The 25,673-nt window shown below is 43.4% G+C and overlaps 2 protein-coding genes across 5 annotated transcripts; both read right to left on the bottom strand.

Moving 5' to 3' along the window:
* Positions 1-4,407: 4,407 nt before the first annotated feature.
* Positions 4,408-17,527, bottom strand: LOC146702388 (ribonuclease inhibitor-like). 4 transcript variants are annotated; one of them, XM_085469135.1, is made up of 7 exons: positions 17,465-17,527; positions 13,280-13,460; positions 8,726-8,899; positions 7,913-8,089; positions 7,061-7,228; positions 6,068-6,241; positions 4,408-5,037 (listed from the first exon to the last, which is right to left on the bottom strand). In XM_085469135.1, the coding sequence occupies exons 2-7, from the start codon at positions 13,399-13,401 to the stop codon at positions 5,031-5,033; spliced, it is 822 nt and encodes a 273-aa protein (XP_085325261.1). In that variant the 5' UTR covers positions 13,402-13,460; positions 17,465-17,527; the 3' UTR covers positions 4,408-5,030. The 4 variants fall into 4 exon arrangements, with proteins under 4 accessions (XP_085325261.1, XP_085325263.1, XP_085325265.1 ...); XM_085469137.1 differs by having other exon boundaries at positions 13,280-13,463; positions 17,465-17,516; XM_085469139.1 differs by lacking the exon at positions 17,465-17,527 and adding an exon at positions 17,213-17,428.
* A 1,090-nt stretch (positions 17,528-18,617) lies between these two features.
* LOC146702387 (uncharacterized) lies at positions 18,618-25,322 on the bottom strand. Its single transcript, XM_085469079.1, has 14 exons — positions 25,155-25,322; positions 24,419-24,624; positions 24,128-24,271; positions 23,139-23,277; positions 22,267-23,059; positions 21,782-21,923; positions 21,514-21,657; positions 21,369-21,431; positions 21,070-21,128; positions 20,550-20,740; positions 20,063-20,463; positions 19,690-19,789; positions 19,311-19,506; positions 18,618-19,218 (listed from the first exon to the last, which is right to left on the bottom strand). The coding sequence occupies exons 1-14, from the start codon at positions 25,275-25,277 to the stop codon at positions 19,076-19,078; spliced, it is 2,844 nt and encodes a 947-aa protein (XP_085325205.1). The 5' UTR covers positions 25,278-25,322; the 3' UTR covers positions 18,618-19,075.
* Between the last annotated feature and the right edge of the window lie 351 nt (positions 25,323-25,673).

The raw sequence follows: 25,673 nt of genomic DNA, 5'->3' as shown, positions 1-25,673 counted from the left end.
TAGCAAAAAAAAAATAAAAAAATCTGCAACCTTCCCTGTGGTCAACAACAGACACACATTATGCCCCTATCGTGGACTAAACCAATCAGAGATAGTCAGGGGCGGGACCTCTCTGATTGGCCGTGGTCCAGTTGAAAGTGCAGGTGGAAGTGGGAGGTGAGTAGCTTGAATAAAGCGATATCAATTCATTAAATCCTGATTTTTAAATATAACTGTGTTTTGCCAGAAACGCCAGATTCTCAGATTAAAGCTCACAAAACCATTTCAACAACAACCAAACAGCAGATGAGAGCAGGTACACGGACTCCACACAAAGACGTAAACACAGAGCCGACGCATCAGGATCAGCTTTGTCTTTCTCGGCTTTCTCACCCGACGGCCCGTAGACGGACACGCTGTCGGAGCTCAGCGATCCTGATGCGTCCGGTCCGCGCTGTGTTTACGTCTTTTTGCGCTGATTCTGAGCTGCAGGTTTTGTCTCTCCAACCAAAATCCACCGAGCCAGCAGCAAAAGAAGCAGCAAACTGCGCTTCACATTTGATCAATGTCGTCATGAATTTTGCTGTTTTGCTTCCACGACTATTAAAATCACACTCCATGCACAGCTAGCTCTCTCGCTCTCTCTCTCTGTACTTCAAGAACAGTTTCCGTCTCCAATCTCTGTTTTCTGTGTTATTCATTGGCTTATTACCCACCAGTCTACCGTTGTTTACAGCGCTGTGGCTGCTGTCTTTTTCTTTTTCACTTAAATGACCTCGGACAAGAAAGCCTATTTTTCTGTTGTTCAATACTGAAGAAATTTAAACTTTATAAGGTTTTCTGCTATAAAAAGCCAGACCAGGAAAATCTCCTTCATGTTTTTCTGTGTTTTATTCTCAGCTACTTTCACACAAAGGCATCTGCTGTGATGTTCACAATTCTGATGAAGTCAGTGCTGATAAATGATCAGAGTTATAATATTTCTGACTGTCTGAGGCTAAATTGAATCGAATCGGGACTTTGAAAACCGGAATCGAGTGGATTATAGAAATCAGTGATGATACCCAGCCCTAGTGAGCAGCCTAGGCACGACAGAAGTGGATGTAGCTGTAATAGGAAAAGAACTATTGATCACTTTTCTGTTAAGGCCTGATCCTTCTGAAATTCATAGCCAGTGCTCTGACACGGTGTCATCAATCTCTGAATGCTGAAAAAGCACAGTGTATCCAGAAAAACACATTATATTATATCAATTATTAGAAAATTTGTGTGCGCCTAACTTTTGTGCCGGTACGCCTAACGGCGGTACGCCCATGGCAAAAAGTTAGTCTAGAGCCCTGTTAAAGCTGCCAAATCTGCCTTTAGTCTATCATTATTATGACTAATAGCCACACCCAACCTTTTTAATACTTTTAACTCTGTGATAAACCCTTGCACTATCACTTATAGGGATGCCTCCCCTGCTCTTTGTGATAAATTCTTAAAGTATTTCTCTGAAAAAGTCTCAGCTCTAAGGGCTTCTCATCCATCTCATTCATCGTCAGTTTTAGACCCAGTTCCAGTCTCTGAATGTTTGACTGTCCCTGAGTGTCTGAGAGCTGCTGAGCGCGCAGGTGTTTCACTGCTGCTGCATCTAATAAACGCCAGAGAACAACCGCAGCTCGGATGACTTGTTTTCTCAGGAAACGGCAGCTGTCGAGCAAGACAGCGGAAACACAGACGACTGATGTGCTGAGAAAGGAGCGCGAGCCGCCGGGTTCAGATGAACGGGTCAGAAAACGAGCCCTGTGCACCTGAAGCTCACCTGAAGCTCACTCGCTGATGTGTTTAAGGACGCACAGCATGTGTCACGCGCATCTTTACGAGCTCACAGCAGCGCGAACAAACTGGACACCGGATGTCTGTGGGGGACATCCAGTGAGAGACGTCACTGTCACACGTGCTAAACTTATCATCTCAGATCAACGTGATGTTCCAGAGAAGATGAGCGAGAGGAGCAGAGGAAACGAAGGAAAAGTCTCCGAGTTTGGGAGCTTTGTGCGCGTACTGCTGAATAAATCAGGCCCAAGCAGCTCTGACGCGCTCTGCGCTCTTTCTTCATCAAAGATAAAAACCTGTAACACGGGAACCTTCGTTCGGTGTAAAGTCTGTGCTGGCAGGGATGACTCCACAGCCCGCGGGCTCTGTGGGAGGATGTTCTCGCCATAGAGCAGGTGCACAGCGGCTGTTCGCGTCTCCGCAGTCAAACACAGAGACAAACACAGAAAAACAAGCAGCACGTTGCGTGAACACTCACCAGCCTCAGCCTCTTCCCTCTGTTCTCTCCAAACTAACGGACTCGAACTTGCGAGTCTTCTTACCTTCCTCTCTGCAGGAAATCGATGCTGCTGTGTAACCCCGGGGTGAACCCTCGCGGGCAGAAACCGCACACCATGAAAAAGCAGCGTTCAGGTGACAGCTGTAACCGCTTTGCCTTAAAAGGTTTGGAGAAAACCTAACAGAGAGCTTCTCTGTAACAGCGGGAACTAAACTTCTGTAGTTTTTTGTCAGCACAGAGACGTCATGTTTCTGAAGCTGTTGAATGTCTGAGCAGCGAGAGGACTCGATTCTGTGACAGCACAGCGCCTTATTATCGCAGGCCTCAGTTTAATGGTGTTTATTACTGGTTTTTAGTTGTGGTTGGTGGATGCAGTTGTAGCTTCTGAACTCTTTTGGTCTGTCAGATGTTTTGTGACACGTCATAAGCAGTGCTGAAATTTATCAGGATGCTCTTAGAATGACAGGACTGTTCAAGGACGTTTTATTTATTCGTGCTCTGTTTTAACTGCATTGATGCCCAACAACATCACCAATATGCAGGAAATAAATATTACAATTATGCAGTTTGGTGTGATGAATAGATTCTGTTGATGGCGCTGCAGTCTTCATAAACCGCTGTGGATCAGAGCTGCTGGCTTTAAAGGACGATCGCCCCCTGCTGGTACTAGAGGCGAAGCATGACCAGATGTTCTCTAGTGTCCCAGCTTTGTTGGATACTAACGTTGGAGTTGGCAGTAATGATATCAGTCAAAAACATGTATACCTGCGAAACAACACTAGCAGCTGTGGCAGGTGTGGAACATCAGTGGGACAGGTGGAGTCCACAGCTGCTGTGGGGACAGTTTCTTAGAGGCTGACGATCCAATCCCACCACAAAGACTTCAAGCTCCCTCTGCAGACATGTAAAATGTTGTGATAAGAGTCACGGACGGACAAAACAGCTCAATAAACACTTCATCACTGCTGTTAGCTTCCCACTGACAGTTCTAATCTGCGGGTAAAAATCACAAAGTAACAGATTAGTAGTATTTTTTATTTTAATATTATTTTTTTCAACACTCACCAAGTGAAAGCAAGCCCCCAACATTTAAACTGAAAAAGTAAGATTTAAAAGGGTAAATATAAGAATTTAATTTAAACTGAAAGATAAAATCAGACCATGAAAATACCACATACGAGAGATTATTGCATTTTCACAAGTTCATATTAAAACTTCAGTTTTAATTGGTACTTTTTCCATGGCTGAAATTTGGCTTCTTTCAATTTGTATAAACTGCTCAGAATTATTATTTTAAACAACTAACGTGAAAGTTCCTGCATCACACACGTTTCTTTGAACGGGAGTCTCGTTTAGTTACAAACGTGCACCGCCTCGATAAAGCAGGTGTTACTCACATGACTCGAGTGCTGCAGAAGTCCAGAGACATGAAAAGCAGGCTCTGTCACATCGATAATTACATACATCAATAACACACATGCATGATAAACAAAGCTACTTGCATATATCATTTTCTCCTTTCTAAAACAGCTGACTTTGCTCATACGATCATGTAAGTTGCACCAGCCCAACTCCAAATGGCATCGTCAGCTTTAGTCTGCAGGACGTGGCGGTACTGTTTCAATATGAAACGTCTGCACACTTTAGTTTCCATGGTGACTCCTCCAGCCGTTTCACTGACTGTGTGCTGATGTTCGCTTGCATCCTAACATTTAAAGCTTCTAATTGTAAAAGTTTGCAGATTTGGTGGAAGCCTCTTGTCTTTGTCCCAACTGGAACATCAATCTCTCACTGAAGTTGAATGTTTTTTTTCATTCCTCTAAACAAACAAGCGGTTCCTGAGATCCTCTGTTAACATTAGCAGACCCTGAGGCAGAGAGGATGAGGCACAGCTTCATCAGTGACACGCAGCAGACCGCAGGCTCATCACTCTCAGAAGGTTATTTAAAATTAAACAGCTTGAAACTAACTAGAAAAAAATTGTAAACACAATGAAGAGATTACCAAACTTTACACTGTTGCACCTGTTCAGTTATCATGGGCTTGGATGCTGTTTTCCAAGGCTGAATGATCAGACATGAGCTTTAATGACTGTAAAATTAATAACTGGGTCAGCACAGGATGGAATTTATTTAGATGTTGTGTAATCCACACAGGGCAAAAGTATAGAAATAGAAAATACAAACAAATGTCTCTTGCACCTTGACCACTCTCTTTATATCCGCTAACAGACAACAGGACTCTGACTGGAATATGAGGAGCAGTAGAGTTCCAGTAGAGTTAACTGTACTGAACAGAAACTAGACAGCCGGGAGTGCAGAGGCATCTATCTGTATATGTGTTTATGTTTAACCACGAAACAATCACTGAACATTTCCACGTGAAACATTTTTTACATCACAAAATATTTTTTCCCAACAATCCGGTGCAACGTGTCAGTCCAGATACACTGATGATCCTGTCAGATCCAGAGGGACACACAGGGCTGATGCTGGACTCTACATTGTGTCTGACAGTGGAGCTGTTCTCAGAGCAGTTCACTCTGCAGCACTGACAGTCATCTGCACTTCATTCCTCTGTCAGTCACTGCTGGATGAAGCTCTCCTCTCCACCTCCCAGTAACATGGCCCAGTCAGAGCGTCTCTACACACAAGCTGCTGCTGCTTCAACCTCTCTGGATCATCAGGACACAGCTGCTCCTCTCTCAGCACACACACCGTCCTGTTTACCATCATCACCACCTGCAGAGAGAAGGAGGAAGAGCAGAGGAGATAAACGAGTGTTTCCAGAGACTGTAAGCTCTCATGAAGCTCACACACCTGCAGTCTTTTATCATTAATTCTGTCTTTGATTTCAATCCAGCTCACAGTAGAAATAAACTGCTGAGAGACCTGAACGATTTCATGCTGTTCCACTAAACCACAGAGTTGTTGAAGAACATCCATTTTCTTTTCTTTTTTTTTTTTTGGCCTGTCCCGTTTGGCTCTGTTGCATCAGAATTGTTGTCTAAAGGCAAAGAAAGATGCCCAACGGATTTACTTTACCAAATTGACCATCCCAGCCTTGCCGTAATGGTCCATTTGATTCACCTTTTATTGTTTATTTTATTTTCACTTGCTGCACACGGGACACACTTGACTGGGGGAAAGAAGGAGAGAAAGAAAGAGGGAAAGAGAAACAGCTGAGAAGAGGGACGGGGGAGAAGGGCAAAAGACAAAAACCAACAGAACGGGCAGAGAAAAAAAAAAGGAAAAAAAAATGCATCTATCAATCACCTGGATCACCTGCTGAGAAAGAAAAAAGAAAGCAAGCAGAAGAGAACAAGAGTAATAGAATAAACAGCATCACAATGATATATGGGAATATGACAGTAAATACTAAATGTTAAACATTATTGTGCAGCACATAAGATCAACAGAACACAGTGTGCTTTGAGGTAGGAGCCAAAAAGGGTGTAGTTTGTGGGTGTGATCACCCGTGTGTACACCTGTGAGCATGGACGCGCTTGTTTTTTGTTTTTTAAAAGGTTCCTTCATGTAATGATCTGCTAGAGGGTGTGACTAATAAATACAGAGGACACTGAACATGTCAGCTTCTGATTGGCTGTTATCAATTTCTCTGTCCAATCCCGAAGCCTGTCACCGTTCTCCTCTCACAGCTTCACTGAGAAGCTGCAGCTTTACAGGAAACACTGGATCTTTGTTTCATACTGACTGTGTTTAGTACAATACTGCTGACAGCACCACCCATTCACTCCATCACTCTACTGACCTCAGTTTCTCCAGTCTGCAGTCTGGACTCTCCACCAGCTCGAACAGCCGCTTCATGTCCGATTCCTGCAGATCGTTTCCCCGTAAGATCAGCTCTCTCATAGCAGAAGAGTTGGACTTCAGCGCTCCTGCCAGATAATCACAGCTGATCTCTGACAAACCACAGCCCTCCAATCTGTATAAAGAATGAAAGTCCAACAAGACAGACTAAGTATTGGACATGTGTTGTGGCTCCATCAGGGGAGCTTCTAAATGTGATGTGATAGCCCCTCTGGGTCTGTCAGGTCACAGGACTGAAGAGAGCTCAAACTGGGCACACAGTTGTTCCAGTCTGGACCAAAGACTCTATACTGGGACTGAGGGACTGCTCTGACTGCTCCCACTGGGACTTTTTAAAGGCTCATGTTCTCACTTAGATCATCCACACTTCAGTCAAAGGTTTGGACACACCTTCTCATTTATTGCTTGGGACCATCAATTGTGTTGTGCAGAAGTCAGGTTGGTACATAGCTGTTAGCCCTATTTGACAACTGTTAGAATTCATATTAGAACCAATCAGCTAAGTAAAAATAAAACAACAGTCCATCATTTCTTTAAGGAAAATCACTAAAACTTTGAATGTGTCCCCAAGTGCAGTCACAAAAACCATCAACCATTAAATCACAAGGTGTGTCGTGTATTTCTACTTCTTTCTGGGGAAAATGGGGATTACATTGAAAACAGGAATTATTTTCCACAATAACCAGCCTTGGATTAGTAAATCACTGAAACATGTCCATGAGGGAGGGGACACAAACATGTTTCCGAAGAAAACAAGCGTATCAGGATGGACGAGTTAAATTTACTGTGTATTATCCAGAAATGAGAACGTTGCTCTGCTACAGTCATTGGCCTAATCCTCACTGCACATCATTTTATTAAAAGCTTTCTGTTTACTGTCAGCACAGCTTTTACATCATATTCATATCACTACAAGAACAACATGGTGACTGACCTCAAAGACTCCAGCTTACAGTCTGGCCTCTCTAGGAAACCACACAGCTTTCTCACTCCTGAATCCTGTAGACTGTTCCAGCTCAGACCCAGATCTTTAAGATGGGAGGGGTTGGACTTCAGAGCGATGGCGAGAGAACTGATATCTGACAAACTGCAGTCATCCAATCTGAATGAAGAATAAAAGATGCAGGTTTATTAGACAGTGTTTTTGCCTGAAATATTCAGTGTTTCATAATCTGTTCAGAGCTGAAGACGGTCGTTACGATGTCGATTCAATATGAGCCCAAAATAAAACTGATAAATAAAAGGCCTCCATCTTTCTACGTCATGAGCCTGGGTCTTCGACCCAGTGTTTTGTTCTGGACTCATTCTATGTCTCATGTGGAATTTTATGTTCAAGCTCTCTATTATTTAGTCTTGAGTTCAGCATGGTTCTGGCTCTCGTCCCCAGAGTGGAAGTCAGTCATGACCCCGTCTCTCTGTGTCCTGTCTCCGTGTTCCCTGTTTAGTTCTGTACAGTTTACAAGTCTTGGTCCCGGTCTCAGTGTTTGTTGCTTCCTTTTTTACTTTGTGTATCTTGTCAGTAAACGTATGAAAATACTTTTAAAAGTCCAACATTTATGGTTCATGCACTCCAAAGACGACCAGTGGGTGGGACTGGAGTCTTTGCCAGGCTGATTCTGGCCCCTGGGCCTTATGTTTAACACCCCTGGTTTAAACCTTAGAATAAAACAAACTTTAACATGAAGATCCTCATTGTGGATCAGTATAATATCAGCTTTACGTCTTCATTGTCAGGACAACTTTCACATCATATTCATGTCAGAACAAATCAAGCACGATGACTTACATCAGCGTCTCCAGTATACACAGTGAACCCTGCAGAAAACCACACAGCTGCTTCAATCCTGAATCCTGCAGGTTCATGTTGTGACTCAGGTCCAGATGTTTAAGGTGGGATGGGTTGGACTTCAGAGCTGAACCCATATCAGATACCCTGATATCTGACAACCAGCAGCGCTCCAATCTAAATAAAAAATAAAAATGGAGATAAAGTCACAATTGTGAACACATCAGTTCTTCTCTGTGTGCTGAGCTGTCAGACTTAGTGGAGTGGATTCAGGACACAGACACCCTCTGTGCTTTTACTTTTTTTTTTTTTACTCTTATTTCCTCCCCAGGTGTTGATAGCCCAGATCTTGTTCTTCCCATTCAGCGGACTCCTCAGGACTTGCCTGACCCTTTGCAGATATTTGGTGGTCAAATTCTCTGGATTATTTGGAAAGATCATTTTATTCATGTGGTCATTTTATAATAATTTAAATGTTGTTTGACAAACTCAGGACAAGCATTTATTACTGCTTTACACAGACTTTACAGAGTACAGTGGCGTTGTCTTTCCTCGTCATGAATAATCATCAAGAGTTTATGTAATACCAGTGAGGCTTCACCTGACTCCTGTGTGTTTTAGAAAATATTTGAACATTTCAATAATTCCTTTCAGTTACATCCGATGATGTGCTTGATGTTGCTCTATGTGTACCTCTGACATGTTAACCATTTACCAGAGGAGGTCATATCAGAGACGTCTCCTCCAGAAAGTATCAAACACCACAGATCTGAAATATAGAAAAACAACAACAGCTGCTGTCAGTGAACCCACCTCAGAGTCTCCAGCTGACAGTTTGGACTCTCCAGTCCAGCACACAGAAGCTTCACTGCTGAATCCTGCAGTTTGTTCAGACTCATGTCCAGCTCTGTCAGATGGGAGGGGTTGGACATCAGAGCTGAGGCCACGACTTCACAGTCAGTATCTGAGAGCCCACAACCGATCAGTCTGTGATCAGAGAAAATATGAAAGGTTTCAAGAAAGTTACATGAAAAAAGCATTTTCTTCATTTTTCTTTACAAGAGAGATTCAATTTTTTTTTTTACATTTTATTGACCCAATATGCAGACATTTTTGATCTATCAGCCCCAAAATTATAGATCTTTGTTTATTTTGATTGTTAAAAAAAAGAAGAAAAGAAAACGAACTGCAACTTTTTTTTTGTTTAATTTATGTTTCATAATTTCTGAGCTAATCAACCATTGCCACAGATTTTACATAAAAATGCCTTTATTTAAAGAACAAAAACACATATTTAATTAAGGTATGTGACATATGAAGCTAAAATTAACAGCAATCGTTATATACTGTACATTCAAACTTTGGCCCATAACATTTTTTGATGATGATGGAGCAGAAATTATTCTAAAAATGTAATAATTTGGGAGCCACCCAGGTCTTGAAAATGAAAAATAGTGTTACACACTACAGCATCAGATTTTACTCGACATGGGTTTGAGGAATTGTTCAGTGAGCATAAATCCAGAAGCTTTCGGTGAAGTTCCAGTGTGAGGCTGACGCACGGATACATTAATGTGACATCACTTACAGTTTTAGGGAGGACTCACAGCGGCGTGTTAGTTCATGCTTTAAAGTCAGTGATGTCCCCGAATTGAAAGAAAAAAAGCAGTGTTTTTAGCAGTTTATGAAAGATCGACAAACTCTAACATAACGTGATCCAAATCATCCATGAAGTGAATTTAATCAGCTACATCTGACATCTGTGGTCATGAAGTCATTTGAGCGCCTGGTTCTCTCCTATCTCAAGACCCTCACGGCCCCCCTCCTGGACCCCCTGCAGTTTGCATATAGAGCCAACAGGTCTGTAGACGACGCCATCAACATGGCCCTACACTTCATCCTGCAGCATCTGGACTCCCCAGGAACCTACGCCAGGATCCTGTTTGTGGACTTCAGCTCTGCCTTCAACACCATCCTTCCAGACCATCTCCAAGACAAGCTTTCCCAGATGAATGTGCCTGATCCCATCTGCCGGTGGATCACTGACTTCCTGACGGACAGGAAGCAGCATGTGAGGCTGGGAAAGAATGTCTCGGACTCCCGGACCATCAGCACCGGCTCCCCTCAGGGCTGTGTTCTTTCTCCTCTGCTCTTCTCCCTGTACACCAACTGCTGCACCTCCACCCACCAGTCTGTCAAGCTAATCAAGTTCGCAGATGACACCACCGTTATTGGGCTCATCTCGGACGGGGACGAGTCTGCCTACAGGAGGGAGGTTGAACGTCTGGTGTCCTGGTGCAGCCACAACAACCTGGTGCTGAATGCCCAGAAGACAGTGGAGATTATTGTGGACTTCAGGAAGCACACAGCTCCACTCCCCCCCATCATCCTGACTGACACCCCCATCACCTCTGTGGACTCATTCCGCTTCCTGGGTACCACCATCACCCAGGACCTGAAGTGGGAGCCCACCATCACCTCCGTCATCAAGAAAGCCCAGCAGAGGATGTACTTCCTGAGGCAGCTGAAGAAATTCAACCTGCCAACACGGACGATGATGCAGTTCTACACTGCAATCATCGAGTCCATCCTCACCTCCTCCATCACCGTGTGGTACGCTGGAGCCACTATCAGGGACAAACAGAGACTGCAGCGTGTTGTGCGCTCTGCTGAGAAGGTGATTGGCTGCAGACTCCCATCTTTGCAGGACCTGTACACCTCCAGGACACTGGGGCGTGCAGCTCGGATCTCAGCTGACCCTTCTCACCCTGGACACAGTCTGTTTGACCTGCTCCCCTCAGGCAGGAGGCTCCGGTCCATTCGCACCAGAACCTCTCGCCATAAGAACAGTTTCTTCCCCTCTGCTGTCGGACACATGAACAATAACCATATGACTGTCCCCACCACTAACACATGACCCTACGCTGTGTTCACTGCATCATTCCATGTTTGGCACTGATCACCACCTGCACTCATGTATATATCTTTCTACGTAGCACTCTTAATTCTTATTCTCATGTATATATCTCATGTATATCTCATGCACATATCTTTCTACGTAGCACTTTTAATTCTTATTCCTACTTTTATTTTTTCATGTCTATTTAAGTGCTATTTATGACACTATGTTTGCACTGAAGCACCGCAGCAATTTCCTAATGTTGTAAACCTGCTCAACATTTGGCAATAAACCCCTTTCTGATTCTGATTTCTGATTCTACAGTCTGTAGTACCAGTCTGTACCACAAGGTGGAGAAGAGAGTCTAGAGTTTTTTTGGCTGGGGCAGTTCATGGAGCTCTCTACACTCTCTGTGACACCACCTGTGAGACTCAAATAAAATAAGCCAAAAGGTGAAGGCAGCTGCTCTACACCTCTGTACAAACGCAGTAGCTGTGTTACATTCATGTATGATTAAACCAGTCAACTGATTTTCCTTTTTTCTTCGAATCATTAAAATCTTCAAACAACCAGAGCAATAAAAACGGGTGATAACCAGAGGAGCTCTGTGCAGTCCTGGTCACAATGACTTATGAGTGTGGATTCATTTTATATTACCCCCTTCCCAACCCCCTGACTGTGGTTCAGGGGGTTGGGAAGCTCATCTTGTAACTGGAAGGTTGCCAGTTCGATCCCCAGCTCTGTCTGTCCCTGGGCAAGACACTTTACCCTACCGCCTGCTGGTGTTGGCCAGAGGGGCCGATGGCGCGATATGGCAGCCTCGTTTCTATCAGCCTGTCCCAGGGCAGCTGTGGCTGCCTCCACCAGTGTGTGAATGAAGGAATAGTGGAATTGTAAAGCGCTTTGAGTCTCTAGAAAAGTGCTATGTAAATGCAATCCATTATTAATATACACAAACTACACCTTTCTTGGCTGCTACCTCAAAGTGTCTGTGAAGGTTCTCAGTCATCCAGGTCATCGTAGTCAAAGGAGCTTGGAAAGAAAAGCGTCTGGACTTCTTTAAGTTACTTGAAGACGTTTCACCTCTCATCTGAGAAGCTTCTTCAGTTCTAAGGTCAAATGGTGGAGAGTCCCAGATATAAACCTAGTGGGAGTTTCCCCCCACAGAGGGACAAAAGGACCCCCTGATGATCCTCTAATCGCCTGAGCCAAGGTGGGAAACTGGGCATGGGTCCCAATCAGCCAGAGTTTCGGGTGAGTTCATTGTGAAACCTGGCCCCACCTTATCATGCGAATTCCTGAGGTCAGAAGGCCCAGGATGTGAGTGGGTGTTAAGGCGTCTGGGAAGGATCTCAAAACTGGATTATAGATGGCAGAGAGTTGGTGTCGTAAACCCCCGCCTCTGTTCAAAGATGGTCGCTCACAGTGGACATAGATGGCTTCTTTCACTCCTCTTTCAAACCATCTGTCCTCTCTGTCCAAAATGTGAACATTGGCATCCTCAAAGAGTGACCTTTGACCTTTAGATGCAGATGGACTGCTGAGTCTTGTCCTGTGGAGGTGGCTCTTCTGTGTTGTGCCATGCGCTTGTGAAGTGGTTGTTTGGTCTCTCCAATGTAGAGGTCTGAGCATTCCTCGCTGCACTGTACAGCATACACCACATTGTTAAGTCTGTGTTTTGGAGTTTTGTCTTTCGGGTGAACCAGTTTCTGTCTGAGCATGTTGCTGGGTCTGAAATACACTGGGATGTCATGCTTGGAGAAAACTCTCCTGAGTTTCTCTGATACACCGGCTACATAGGGGATGACAATGTTGTTGCGTCTGTCCTTCTTATCCTCCCTCGCTGGTGTCTGGTCTTCTTTTCTGTGCCTCTTTGCTGACTTTAAGAACGCCCATTTAGGATAGCCGCACGTTTTGAGTGCTTCCTTTACATGTGTGTGTTCCTTCTTTTTCCCTTCAGGCTTAGAGGGAACATGTTCTGCCCGGTGGTGTAGCGCAGCGCAGTTTCCTGGACTGCGCTGTGCACATTGAAGAGAACGGCAACCTCAACATCGAAGTTTACCGGAAGCCCACACACACGGACCAGTACCTCCTCTTTGACTCCCATCACCCTCTGGAACACAAACTTGGAGTAATTAGGACCCTACACCACCGGGCAGAACATGTTTTTTTCTCTCCCTCTCTTTCTTTCATTTTGTCTCCCTGTCCTATCCCCCAGTCATGTCTGTCCCGTCTGTAATGACCAAAAAATCAAATCAAATAAATACATAATAATAATAATGGTCAATCAAATGGACCCATATGGCAAGGCCATGATGATCTACTTGGTAAAATAAATCCACTTGGCATCTTTCTTGGCCTTCAGACACCAATTCTGACGGCTAAAGATCCAAACGGGACAGACAAAAAAAAAGAAAAAAAGAAACTGAAACTACTAAGGTGAATACTGTTAGCACATCTGGACCCACCGAGCCTTTTTGCAGCTCTTCACAAGTGCAATCACTCTGTGTCGTCCCTGCTCTGCTATGTTGTAGTCCTCGATGTCAAACTCATCCACGATCTCCTCCGCCTCGTCCATCATGTAGTCCATAGTTCTGCTGTTGAGAAGCACTGACGGCTTCAGCCTCAGGGATGATGTTCAGCTTTAATCTGCTGAACAGGAACAGCAAAAGATCAAAGGGAAGCACTTTCACCAGATGAACACACGAGACTCACGATTCATTTAAAGGATTTTCTGTGTGACGTCTTAATCTTCACAGAGTTGTCTTCGGAGTTATGGAGGACCAGAATGTTCAACACAGCCAAGCTCTTTTTGTGTTAGCTAAACAAAACCTAAAACCCCAAGTGCACTCACATGAGCGTCATGTCACAGGTCATGTGACTCTTCTTCTGTGACCCCTGTGAGATCTGCTTGCTCCAGTCAGAGAGATTATCAGACAGTAATAAAATGGTGATAAAAATCTATTAAAAACTATAAAATATAACCGCAAAATCCAAATCTGCACATACTACGAGATTAATGCTGCAGGAAATTGTGCAAATTGCCGGTTATTTCTAAGGAGATGGCTGCACAACTTTAAAGTGGCTCCATTTAAGCATTACAGCTTCCTGTCCCACGGCACACTGACGCTGTGTCCATGTAGGATGGAGGTGACTTCTACAGGGACAAACACACAGCTCCATCCTAGAGTGAACACAGACAAGTCTGAGAAGAAAACAGCAGCTTCAGCTTCGACCTGACACATTTTACATCCCAGTTTGATTTGCTTTAGAAACGTCTCGAGATTATTCACCAAACGGTTTGTTAGAGCACAGAGAAAGTCCTGGATTTAAACAGTAACAAGAGCCCAATATATCCCTGAGGATTAAATTACAGACAGCTGTGTTAACAGCAGAGCTCCAACACTATCAGAAACTTCTGCTTTTTAATTTATCAAGAATGTTCACATGACAAACAACAGACTCATTACACTGGGGAGAAATCACGTCTGTAAGCTAATAAGCTGCTGTCAGTTCAAAGGGAAATTTATGAAGACAAAGTCACAACTATCTGAACATTTTTTAAAATACTCCAATTATTGCATAATAAATGAATTATTAAGAGACTTAAAGCCTTAATAATGAATTTATTAATAACCTCAGACCATTTTAAAAAAGGACTCAATTTAAAAACTTGTTCCTCCAAATAAAGTCTGAAACCCGTCTGTTTGTGCAGGGTGGAAGGAGGACACTGTGGGCGCGCTGCAGCCAAACTACACACACCTGCAGATGGACTACAAACAGGTCATTCTGCATTACTGAGGCTGTAATGAAGTGACATGAGATCAGGTCCTCATATTTCCTCACAGACAGACCGAACGGATGCAAACTGAACTGTGTGAGCTGAGTTTTTATATTCAAATCAGCTTCACACAAAGAAACAAGCTGATTAGAAACAGTTTTTGTTCAGTGTTCAGCTGCAGCTTTAACAGCCTGTGGAACATATCAGCTTTGGCATGATGAAAACTGGCTGTTAACGTGACCTGTGTCAGTTATCATTGATGTTGACGCTTCATCAAACAATCTGGATCCTTCAGACCAAAGAAACAATGAAATGTGGGAGAGAAAAACAGGAAGAAACATCCACCAGGACCAGGCTCAGGGAGGCAGTTATTGGCTGGTTCTGAGGGATTTTCTAAACGCGCAAATCAGTCCGTGCATGATTGCATCGCCCCGCCCATCAAAAAGTCACCTGCGCGAATAGATCACCTGTCGTCGGTTTCTGGACTGAGTAACGTCGCCCAACCGTAGTCTGTATACTAGTTTAAAAGTCTTTCTAAAAGTGCAGTGTTGTTGTCCTTCCTGCTCCTGTCACAGACGACATGTTTCATGTCAAAGACACTTTCAAACTGCAGGATTTATCGAAGTAGGGTTGCCAACTCCCTGAAAAATAAATAAGGGACACCTCGTGGCCAGGGCCGGGCGACCCAGTTGTCTTCACCCTTCCCAGTGTGGTAGCTCTTTTTTTTGTGTGTAAAATTATTTTTTAACCATTTGACTTGAATTTGATTTAAGCAGATGCATATTCTTTGTGATATGAACACATGTGAAACAAATGATCATTTAGCCATTTATTTTTAGCTCAAAATGACAACATTAACACAGTAAAACAGGTCTCTTTCTTAAACAGAAGCCTGTCATGCTTAACTTTTGAGAATATAAGTAAATCTTTCTTTAAAAGAACTCTGTCCTGCTTAACTTAAAATTATATAAATTAATAGAAAACAATAGAACAAAAATATTCTTGTAACAGTGCACATATAGTGCATTTAGTACAATTGGCTTCAGCTGAGGTATTATTTCAGCTTTTCTAAAGCTAATCAGCTGCTCCTGTTTGTAAACCCGCTTGTTCCCATGATTACGCATCATAACTCATCATCATTATTCATCTATGTATTACTTTTATGTATTAGTCATCTATTTGTTGTAATCATCCATCCTTGCAGTTGTTTATTACACAAAATAAATTATCACACTTCTGGCCACATAGCGCTGATATTCACTGCACATGCCCATATTAACCTTAACCAGAGGGTTTAAACAACAAACCAATGTTTACATACCATATCTGCTTCTGCCGTGGCCTGGCGGACAAAAAATTGGTTAAGGGTTCCCCGAGCTTTCACGCCCCTCATGTTCTTCATGTGCCACCATTAGAAGCATGCCTATGGAAAAAGTGCGCCGGCACACAGTGCAGTGCGCTTTATAGGTGTTATGGTGTATTTTCCCAGCCAGGTGTTTCCCTTTTCCCATTCCTCCTTTTTTTTCTTTCTCTGAGCGAACAAACATTGCTGCTCTGATGCTGGGCTCACACTGTGCGATTTTTGGCCCATTTTGAGACGATTTTTGAGTCGTGCGGCCGATTTGGTGATCGGCCCGATTTTGGCCTTCATCGTGCATCGTGTAGTATACGTGGGGTAACGAGAAGCGATTAACACCTCGAGCAGCTCCCGATCATCAATCGCTCGTGAGCCGCTCACACTGCTCACGCGCAAACACGTAAACGTCGGTGAAAAAGATGGAGCAGCACAGCTGTGCAGCCTGTGATCTGGACACAAGTGATGGAGGCACAACTTGTAGAACTTTGGAAAGCTCATCCGAGCCTTTTCGATGTGGCCTCACAAAATTATCACGACCACAACAACCGTGAAAATAGTTGGATTTACATGCTGCTCAATCACAGCTGATCATGTTTTTCATTAGCAATTTAGCAAAGTTGATGGTGGTGGTGTGTCTGTGTGAGTGAAAGACAGAGAGAGCGAGCGACAGATTTTCTGTTATAACCTTCATTTTATGGACGCACAGTGTGAGCACTCAGGTCGCATCAGAGCATCGGGCGGTATAGTGTGAGACCTGCATCGTGACCTATGAACTTCTAACCCCTGCGAGTCAATCGTGCAGTTTGAGCAGGAGCTGAATAACGTGACTGAAAAAATCGCACAGTGTCTGCCCAGCTTTAGGTGTACTGTCATCCGAGACTTGCACCGCAGTGTCGGCGTTTGTTTCCCTGTTGGCCATGCTTCTTGTTGTGGTCATCTGTTGTCTTCCGGTATTTTCTCTGTAAGCGACCTTTCCTCGACCAATGAGATGAGTGGTAATCTGAATTGTCATAAGTGTGCTGTCAGCTCATTGGTCACAAAGCAGGAGAGGGGCTGGGAATGATGTTTTCAAACAAAGCGTTAATTCCATAAACATTTATAGACTACTTTTGATTCTCACTGTATTACGGGACAAAGTGCGTCCCTTATTAGCTCAATACGGGACGTGTACTTGTGTTTCTAAATACGGGACGATTCCGTCTTTTAAGGGACGGTTGGCAACCCTAGCCGGACACTGTTAGTGGTTCAGGATGAGGGACACACCTGACACATGTTTCACACGTTACAGCCAACGTGTTATTCACAGCGGTTCCGTTAAACGCACATTTAACAGCAGCGCCTACAGCGTCGCATGGATGACGAACCCGGAAGTGAAACAGCGCAGACAGTTTTCTTTGAGCTGGCTTTGAGTCACTGATCACAGAGTTCACCGTGACTGTCCTTCTCCCCTCTGCAGTCCACAGACACGCACACACTCCGACAGCAAAGCTACAACCACGCTGTGCCAACACTCACCCGCCTCCACCTCCAGCGCACCACCAACTCTGCTCCTTCCGCCTTCCTGTGCTTGTGTAATCACGTGATCAGAATCGCCCCTCCCTTCTCCAAACTCAGTAAATCAGGAGTGTGTGTCTGTGTGTGTCACTGATATTCAGCGTGTACAGTTTATGAAAACAGTCGCTTGGGTTATTGAACGATCTGCACGGACAGCAGCTGTTCAGGAGTCACGCGGGGCGGGAGACACTGTGACGTTTCACAGGTGAGCTCTTCACCTGCAGGTCTTTGTCTGGAGCGAGCTTTCTGTGTGGCTCCTTCTTGCCGCTGCTCCCCGAGACTAACGGCTGTTCCAATTCATTTTCATCTCAGTTCTTCAGTTTTGTTTTGTTATAAATGTCATTCAAAATTTGAAGATTAGGATTGTGAGCTTTTCCTCGGTTGAACAAGGACAAATCCAAGAAATAAAAAATGTTCCTGAAGAAAACTGAACGTTTGATGGCAAATATGAGGAGAGAAACTCTCAAAACACAGAAAGTTAAAGGTTGAAATCGATTTCCAGAATAAAGATGAAGGTGGTGTCTGACCGATGTGCGCTGAGGTTCAGGAACAACGCTGACATTAACCAGGCACAATAAATGTTTCAGTTGGTTGTCATTCAGCACATTTATGTTTTACATCATTCAGTGAAATACTCTCTTTTTTCTTCAGGCCGACTGCACGCCTGCGACAGCATGATGACGGCACGCTGCACGATTTAAGTTTGGCTGTTTCCTTCATAAATACCAGCAGGGCTCAAATAGAAATGTGTTTTATTTGAACGCAACCTTCAACTTTTTGTTTTTATTGCACGCAGAAAATTGTAGTTTTCTCTGCAGCAGCCCATTGATTTCATAAACGCAGCACACTATACTTTTTAACACACATGCAGTGTTTTCCTCATTTTACATGTCAGGGCGGGAGCCACAAAAAACGGCTTCTTGAGCATTTCAGGTTGCCTGGTAACCAGCTGATGAAGAGCACTGATTAGCACTTTATTGCCGATTCACGTGTGAACATACAGGCTAATGAAATGCAGCGGCTGATGCAACACTTTAACTGAGGAAAGGAGCTTCTCAGGCATTTGAAAGCACAGCAGAGAATGAAAGAAAAGCACTAACACGTGAGAGCGCCTTTAATGATTTTTATTGAAGAAAAGTTCATAATAACCGCTTTAATGTTGGTCTCAAATTTACTCAAATGTGCATAGAAATGATTATAGAGGAGCACACATCAACAGTAACACTTTCTGTGAATCACACTCTAACATATAAAAAGAAAAGCTGCTGTAAAGCTGCACGACTGAACAACAAGCCAAAGATTCATCTTTCAAAGTCTGTTTTATGTCTGTTTTCTCTTAAAGCTCACAAACACAAATACAGCTGTAACAGCTGGGACTGTGCCCTACATCATAAAGCTAATTGAGGTGACTGTTGTTGTGAGTTCACGCTACACAAATGAAGCTGAATTATAAAGAATTAAATTCATGATTGATTTAAACATGAGCAGATACACAAACACCGAAACTCTGACAGCAAAATGAGGTTCATTGAAAAGTAATGCAGGAACTGGTATTCTGATTACACTGCTGTCTTAATTTTCACTCGAGGCCAAACGCTGGTATTTGACCTTTGACATTTTGGCCCTGTACAGGAGCACTCCACAGATCATGGCAACAGCAGCAAGAAGACATCCAGCGATGAAGACCAGGTTCAGGTTCAGGTTCAGGTTGTTCCCTGAAGACCACAATAGAACCTCAGCATTGTTCACACTTTAGTGAAAGTCAAACAAAGAAGCTAATGTTAAGAAGCACTTTGTGTTTCCATACCTGCACTCATGCTGGTGTCTGCTGACCTCTTCAAACGCAGAGGACCCTGGGAAACGAAGTGCGCTGCAGTCTGGATGGCAGAGTCCCTCTTTCGGCGGTGGGAGTGGTGGTGATTGTTTGAGTTGATGCATCCCTGTGAGCACCTGCTGTTGGGATTCCCTGCTTCACACATCATTACTGAACAGCTGATGTATACCTGAGTGAAACAGGACACACTGTCAGTATATCAGCAGATGTACAGTTGCCCCCTCTAGTGGAACAAGAGCAGAGCTGCAGTCAAACCTTTGCTTCTCCGTCCCAGCCAAGGAGAAAACACAAATTGGGCATATTTATTAGTGCTTTTAGAAATTGGAGCTTCTAGATATCTACAGTTCTTTACCTGATCGTGCAAACCGATGAACTTGAAGGCCTCGATGCAGAATCTAAACTGTCTCTTGTTGTCGGTCTCATGGATCATCACAGTTGGGTCCACGGGGCACCTAATCAGAGCCGAGCACAAAGACGACACAGCTGCTGTAACTCCATGTCTTACAATCAAAGCTGCTACAGAAGCAGAGACATCACAGGGTTTCTACAGCATTTCAGAATCAAAGAAAAGAGAAAACTTTGGTAAAACTCTGGTTTTCCTTCTTTTCTTTTATATATTGATCCAATGGTGCGTTTTCGTATCAAACTTGGCCAAATTATCAAATGTTGAGGTAACTGATGTGCCCTAAATAATATACACTTCACTTCCATCAGCACATGCGTACCCGTCTTCAATGATGGAGTAGGTTGGCTGGGAATTGGGGTTGTCGTACGGCGAGGCTCTGCAGGACTCCACAAACATCTCGGTGTCGTTGACTATGGAGGACGCATCTATCTCCATGTAAATCTTCTGCCCTACGTCGTACTCCAGAGGGTACGAACTGGGATCAATGATGCTTCTGAACTGGTTGTCGGGGTAAAACTCAAACTGGTAGGTGAACGTGCCGAAGCCTTTATCAAACACTTCCACCATCGTCCTGTGTGCTGTGAAGCCCAGTGACACGTTCCCCTTTTTGGGGTACTGACAGTAGAACTCTACTTCCAGGTTATGTTTCCTGGTGATCAGAGCTCCGCTGTCATCCACTGTGGTGATTTCATTCTTGAAAATGAGATGTTCCTCGTCTTCCTGCAGAGTCAAACATCACTCTGTCAGTCCTCGTTCTGGTATCTAAACCAACAACAACAGAATAGATACAAAGGAGCTCTGGTTACCTCGATCTGAGTGCCACAAGCATTGAGAGGGATGACGCCGATGATGTGAGTGCTGTTGGAGTATCTCTCCAGGCTGCAGAGGGTGTTGCTGGGCTCACTGAGACGCAGGTGATCCTCACGGAGTCCACGGAGGGACGATTTCTCCACCTCTACTCTCATTTCAGACTCAGTGCAGATCACGTTGGTTTTAACTGAAACAAGTTAAAAACATATAAAATATGTTATGATGTAAAAAAACATACAGACTTAGAATTTACCTTATGATACCCATTCAAAGGACTCTTCATTAAGCTAAACCTAATGCAATCCAACACAACAGATTTAAAGATTTACAATTTCAGTTTATTTTAATGTTGCCAGAAATATGTCAAAATCCTCCAACTCCAATTGTCAAAAAGTTATAAAACTATAAAACGAATTCAGTGAAGAAAATAGAAAATATGTCACATATTTGAACACACACAGCACCTTATAAAATAAAATGCACACATTTTGGTATCAAAGATGATTTTAGACTCACTTTCCTCTGTTCCAACTTTCAAGATGACACACCTCATCTCGGACTGATAGACGCCGGACCTGAAGAGACATTAGAACAATGATAAGTTGACTTAATGTGTGACTTAAATAATTTTCCTTTTTATTATTTCTTCAAATACTCTTGAAATTGTAAAGCTTAAGGTCAAATGAGGAGAGCTTCATTTTATAATTTGTTCATAGTGGCATTATTTATTCCAAAAGCACATTTATTTAAACTTCTCACACCTAGGCAGAAAATCCATTTTTTTAAAGCACTAAAAACAACAAAAAGTCACTTACTGTGAAGTCGGGGTGCCGTGGTTATGAGAGTGGGTATTGCCTGGAAAACTGGTCACTGCTGACCTGAAAAACCCACAAAGAGTCCAATCATGACTTTGCTCTCCCAAACTATTTCTGTGTTTAAAGGAATGAAACCGAGGCTAACCCTGTCGCTGATTCAACAGCAAAGCACACTGGGAAATAATCTCCCAGATCGCTGGAGAACGGCGTCCACCGAAGCACAAACTCATTATGTGTGGTTCTGTGCTTGGTCATATTCATTGGCCCGCTCATGATGATATCTTGTATTCTGTAAGAAAACCACAGAAGGAAACAAGGATTAGCTCATTAATGCTGAGCTGAGCTTTCCTGCTGAAGTGATAATAATGCTTCGCTGCCATCAGGCCTCCTTAATCAAGCTTTGTCTCACTCACGCTGCATATGAAGCCTGTGCTTTGATTCTGATCTCCACCTCTTTGTTGACCTCTGCATGAATGCGCTGTCCGTGTGCAGGTGTTGGGTGCACAAACTGGGGCAAGTATAGTCCCTCCTGGCATGAAGGAGCAGGTGGATCCACTGGAGTACAGTTAGAGTAGTAACAAATAAGCATCCATTACCAAACAGGAAGAAGCAGCTGTCTGCATAGCAAAAGTTTAAGGCTTTAAACAAACACGTGAAGTGGAGTTTGGTTCTTGGGCTGCTGAAGAATTCAGTGCAAACAGGTAAAACTAATATTAAGTTTTTAAGATAAACTGTGGGTCACATGAGTAAATAGGTCTGCTGCAATCAGCTGTTTCTACCACAGTTACCACTGTCTTCATGTGCAGAGTCATGAAAGCAGCAACATGCTGAGAACAGAGCAGAGCGGAGTGTGCTGCATCATCACATCATCAAACACTGAGACAACAATGGGCCTTACCAACGAAAGAGAACTGCAACGGTAGTTTACTGAGGGGAAGAGAGGTCGCCTGCAGCGGTCTGCCCGTAGTCCACCACCATGGTGTGGTAGTGGGGGCAGCTGTAGTTGTAGTGGGGGCAGCTGTAGTTGTAGTGGATGCGGCTGTTGTAGTTGTAGTGGGTGCAGCTGTAGTTGTAGTGGGGGCAGCTGTAGTTGTAGTGGGCACAGCTGTAGTTGTAGTGGGTGCAGCTGTAGTTGTAGTGGGGGCAGCTGTAGTTGTAGTAGGAGCGGCTGTAGTTGTAGTGGGCACAGCTGTAGTTGTAGTGGGTGCAGCTGTAGTTGTAGTGGGGGCAGCTGTAGTTGTAGTGGGGGCAGCTGTAGTTGTAGTGGGCACAGCTGTAGTTGTAGTGGGTGCAGCTGTAGTTGTAGTGGGGGCAGCTGTAGTTGTAGTAGGAGCGGCTGTTGTAGTTGTAGTGGGGGCAGCTGTAGTTGTCCACCACCACCATGATGTGGTAGTGGGGGCAGCTGTCGTTGACCCCCACCACCACCATGGTGCAGCTGTAGTTGTAGTAGGAGCGGCTGTAGTTGTCCACCACCACCATGATGTGGTAGTGGGGGCAGCTGTCGTTGACCCCCACCACCACCATGGTGCAGCTGTAGTTGTAGTAGGAGCGGACAGAGGAGACCTGGAGGACTGGGATCCATCGGAGTATCTCAGACTGATGTGTCCTTGTGGGAAATCCTCCACCACCAACTCAAATGCATTCACCCTGGGGTCAGCATTAGTGTATTGGTAATGTAACGTGCAGGAGTCCTGACAGTGGGACATTTTGGAGTTAAAAGGGAAAAACCACAAGTGAGTTATTGTACAGTGCATTAGAACATCAGCTAACCTGGTCTAAGTGGAAGCCTGAATGTTGGGTGCAGCCGTAGCACTCTGCACTTCCTGGATTTCCATATCTGCATCTGACTTTGTCTCCATCAGGATCAAAGGACATCAGCTTGTATGTCCGTGGGCAGTTTTCAGGAACTCTTTAATAAACACATTAACAAAGTCTCTCTCAGTGTCTCACACAGTAACATGAGTCAAGCACTGGCATGATTATCTTGTATAGAAAATTGATCAAAAAGGTAAAAAGAAAAATATGTTTAATGACAGAGCTGAAGGAAAAATAGACTTAAAAATAAATCTAAATGAAAGAAGTAATTATACAGCAACTGGTAGAGTTCTCACTGTAAATTAAATTAACCCTTTACAAGTGCTTTTTAAATGACTGTAACTCCGACGTCGTTTACGCTAGAGGGAAAATGCAACGGTTTCAGTCCAATCACAAGTAAAAATTGATGACGCACGAGCAGAGAGGTGGGTGTGGAGAAGCAGCAACGCCCCCAATAAGGCCTGGAGATTTACAAAACTGAGTGGCCCGGCTCAAAAACGTTTTGCACATATTTTAAATGTGTGCAAAACGTGCTATGCTAAATATCATATTTAGCATTGTTGATATTGAAAATCGATGTTGTGTTACATTTTGTTAAATATGCGTTTACAGTTAACTATAAATCTGAAAAAACAAAGTTCGTTTTTAATTTTTTATACTGTTGTTCCGTTGTCATAACGATACAATAATGTAAAATGATAAGGTTGTTCTGAAAAGGGGGCAAAAGCATTCACTTATAGATTTCACAGCCAAAATTACCAAATAAGTCCTGGCTGCTTAAATGATGCTTGGTCAGTAAGTATAATGTTTTAATTTGACTGCTGGTTGATAAAAACAAATGAGCATGTTGTTTCCCTTTTTGAGAGAAGCAGGTTTTGCTGACATTTTGAAATTCAGATTTCAGTTCAGAGGCTAATAGTTTAAATCAGTTTCAGGAAGCTTACCTGAGGAAAGGTAGGATGGCAACTTCTGGTGCTCTGTTTGGTTTTCCAGTGTCGGATCTTTCTCCCAAATCCACAAGAGTGTTCAAGTACCATGAATGGCCCCAGTAAGAGGTACGTGTGGGGATCCAGCAGCAGCTGGCTGCCCTGGTTTGTTTGGAAATAACGAAGTAAGTCACTAAACAGGAAGTTATATAATGAATAAGATGACTTCAACTCAGTAACTGTAACCAATAGTCACACATAATAAAGCACATCAACAACATCTTCATACTTAAAATGAAAAATGCTCACCGCATTTCAAAAGGTCTGTTGCTCGGGACGACCCGCGTGGTGACGGTTTCAGCTTCACACCATTGTCTGTTATAGAGTGGAGCACTGGTGCTGCTGTCCAGTGTGCCTCTCTGACTTGTGGAGGTGTAGCCACAGTATCCACTGGAACAATACCAGCCGAGGGTGTCGTAACATCCATCATAGGTGTCTCTGTCCCGAATTTGAACCTATAGCAAATATCATATAATCAACTCAGTCAGATTCTCACCAGTTATTTCAGTTTTACTCCACGTTATCAGTATGAAGAAGGTTCTGTATCTGCGTTTGATCATGTGATCACAATTTTAACACAATCAATAACAAATGTAGGTCATGGAAGCCATGTCTGCAGCCATTGATTAGTCAAGGCACTCTGGATTTAGAGGTGAAGAAAGTGAAACACAATAATAATCATCTTCATCATCATCATAATTATTATTATTATTGTGTTTTTCATAATATTTTCATTGATGAACATTTATTAGTTGTTCTCAATAGTTTAAAAAAATAAAGTTTAGTATTTGTTTAAACTTTAATAAAAGACAAAGTGTTTAAAATGCATGCATAAGTTAAGAAGCAAAAATTAAGGAATTCAAGGAAAAGGCTGAAAAGTGAAAGTTTATTCTATCAGAATAATCAGACCTGCCACAGTCGGGACAACAGCTTCACTTATTATCTGTCATTAACATTAAGTACAGTTAAACGTTGTCTATCTCACATTAAAAGAGCCATCAGGGTTTCTTCCTTTGTAGGTGTAGGTCGTGGTTCCCCCAAAGTAATGAGAAGCAGACACCAGTGAGACCAGGAGCAGCTGAAGCAGGAGCATCAGTGTGGACGCCATGATCCTCCAAACCCACCTCTGTCTCCAGAGATGCTGCTCACATCCACCTGCAGCATCTTTATATACGAAGCAGGGCACAGTCCTGCCAAGTCTAGTGGCATGCACGCTATGTGAGAGAACAATAGGAGCTGCAAAACTGGTCTGAGCAGGAAAACACACCTGTTTAAAAACATATATATACTGTAAATGAGTAAATGAAACCTAACTTATCTGATTCCTGGCACACAGACCGTGTTATTGTTATCCTGTAAACACAGGGTTACGCCTGAAAACCAGTTTAATCCACGTGATAGTTTCTACTTTGATTCTTTTAAAGACAGTTTTAAAATCTGACAGTACTTCAATTCAATTCAATTCAATTTTATTTATATAGCGCCAAATCACAACAAAAGTCGC

This window comes from Copadichromis virginalis, linkage group LG9 (assembly GCF_057382275.1).
Source record: "Copadichromis virginalis isolate Kocher_CV1m ecotype Utaka linkage group LG9, C_Virginalis_male_GT1.1, whole genome shotgun sequence".
In the NCBI taxonomy this organism is placed as follows: Eukaryota; Metazoa; Chordata; class Actinopteri; order Cichliformes; family Cichlidae; genus Copadichromis; species Copadichromis virginalis.
This window is presented reverse-complemented; position numbering and strand designations above follow the sequence as displayed.

Bases quoted from the DNA above. Each gene is read 5' to 3' on its own strand.
- LOC146702387 (XM_085469079.1), bottom strand. From the start codon at position 25,277: ATGGCGTCCACACTGATGCTCCTGCTTCAGCTGCTCCTGGTCTCACTG. The intron at 24,625-25,154 runs GTGAGATAGACA...TATTTGCTATAG, and splicing joins ACCCTGATGGCTCTTTTAAT to GTTCAAATTCGGGACAGAGA. The intron at 20,741-21,069 runs GTGAGTCTAAAA...AACTTGTTTCAG, and splicing joins GAAAGTTGGAACAGAGGAAA to TTAAAACCAACGTGATCTGC.
- LOC146702388 (XM_085469135.1), bottom strand. From the start codon at position 13,401: ATGGACTACATGATGGACGAGGCGGAGGAGATCGTGGATGAGTTTGAC. The intron at 8,090-8,725 runs GTGGGTTCACTG...TTTTTTATTTAG, and splicing joins TGTCAGCTGGAGACTCTGAG to ATTGGAGCGCTGCTGGTTGT. The intron at 7,229-7,912 runs GTAAGTCATCGT...TTCTTCATTCAG, and splicing joins TGTATACTGGAGACGCTGAT to ATTGGATGACTGCAGTTTGT.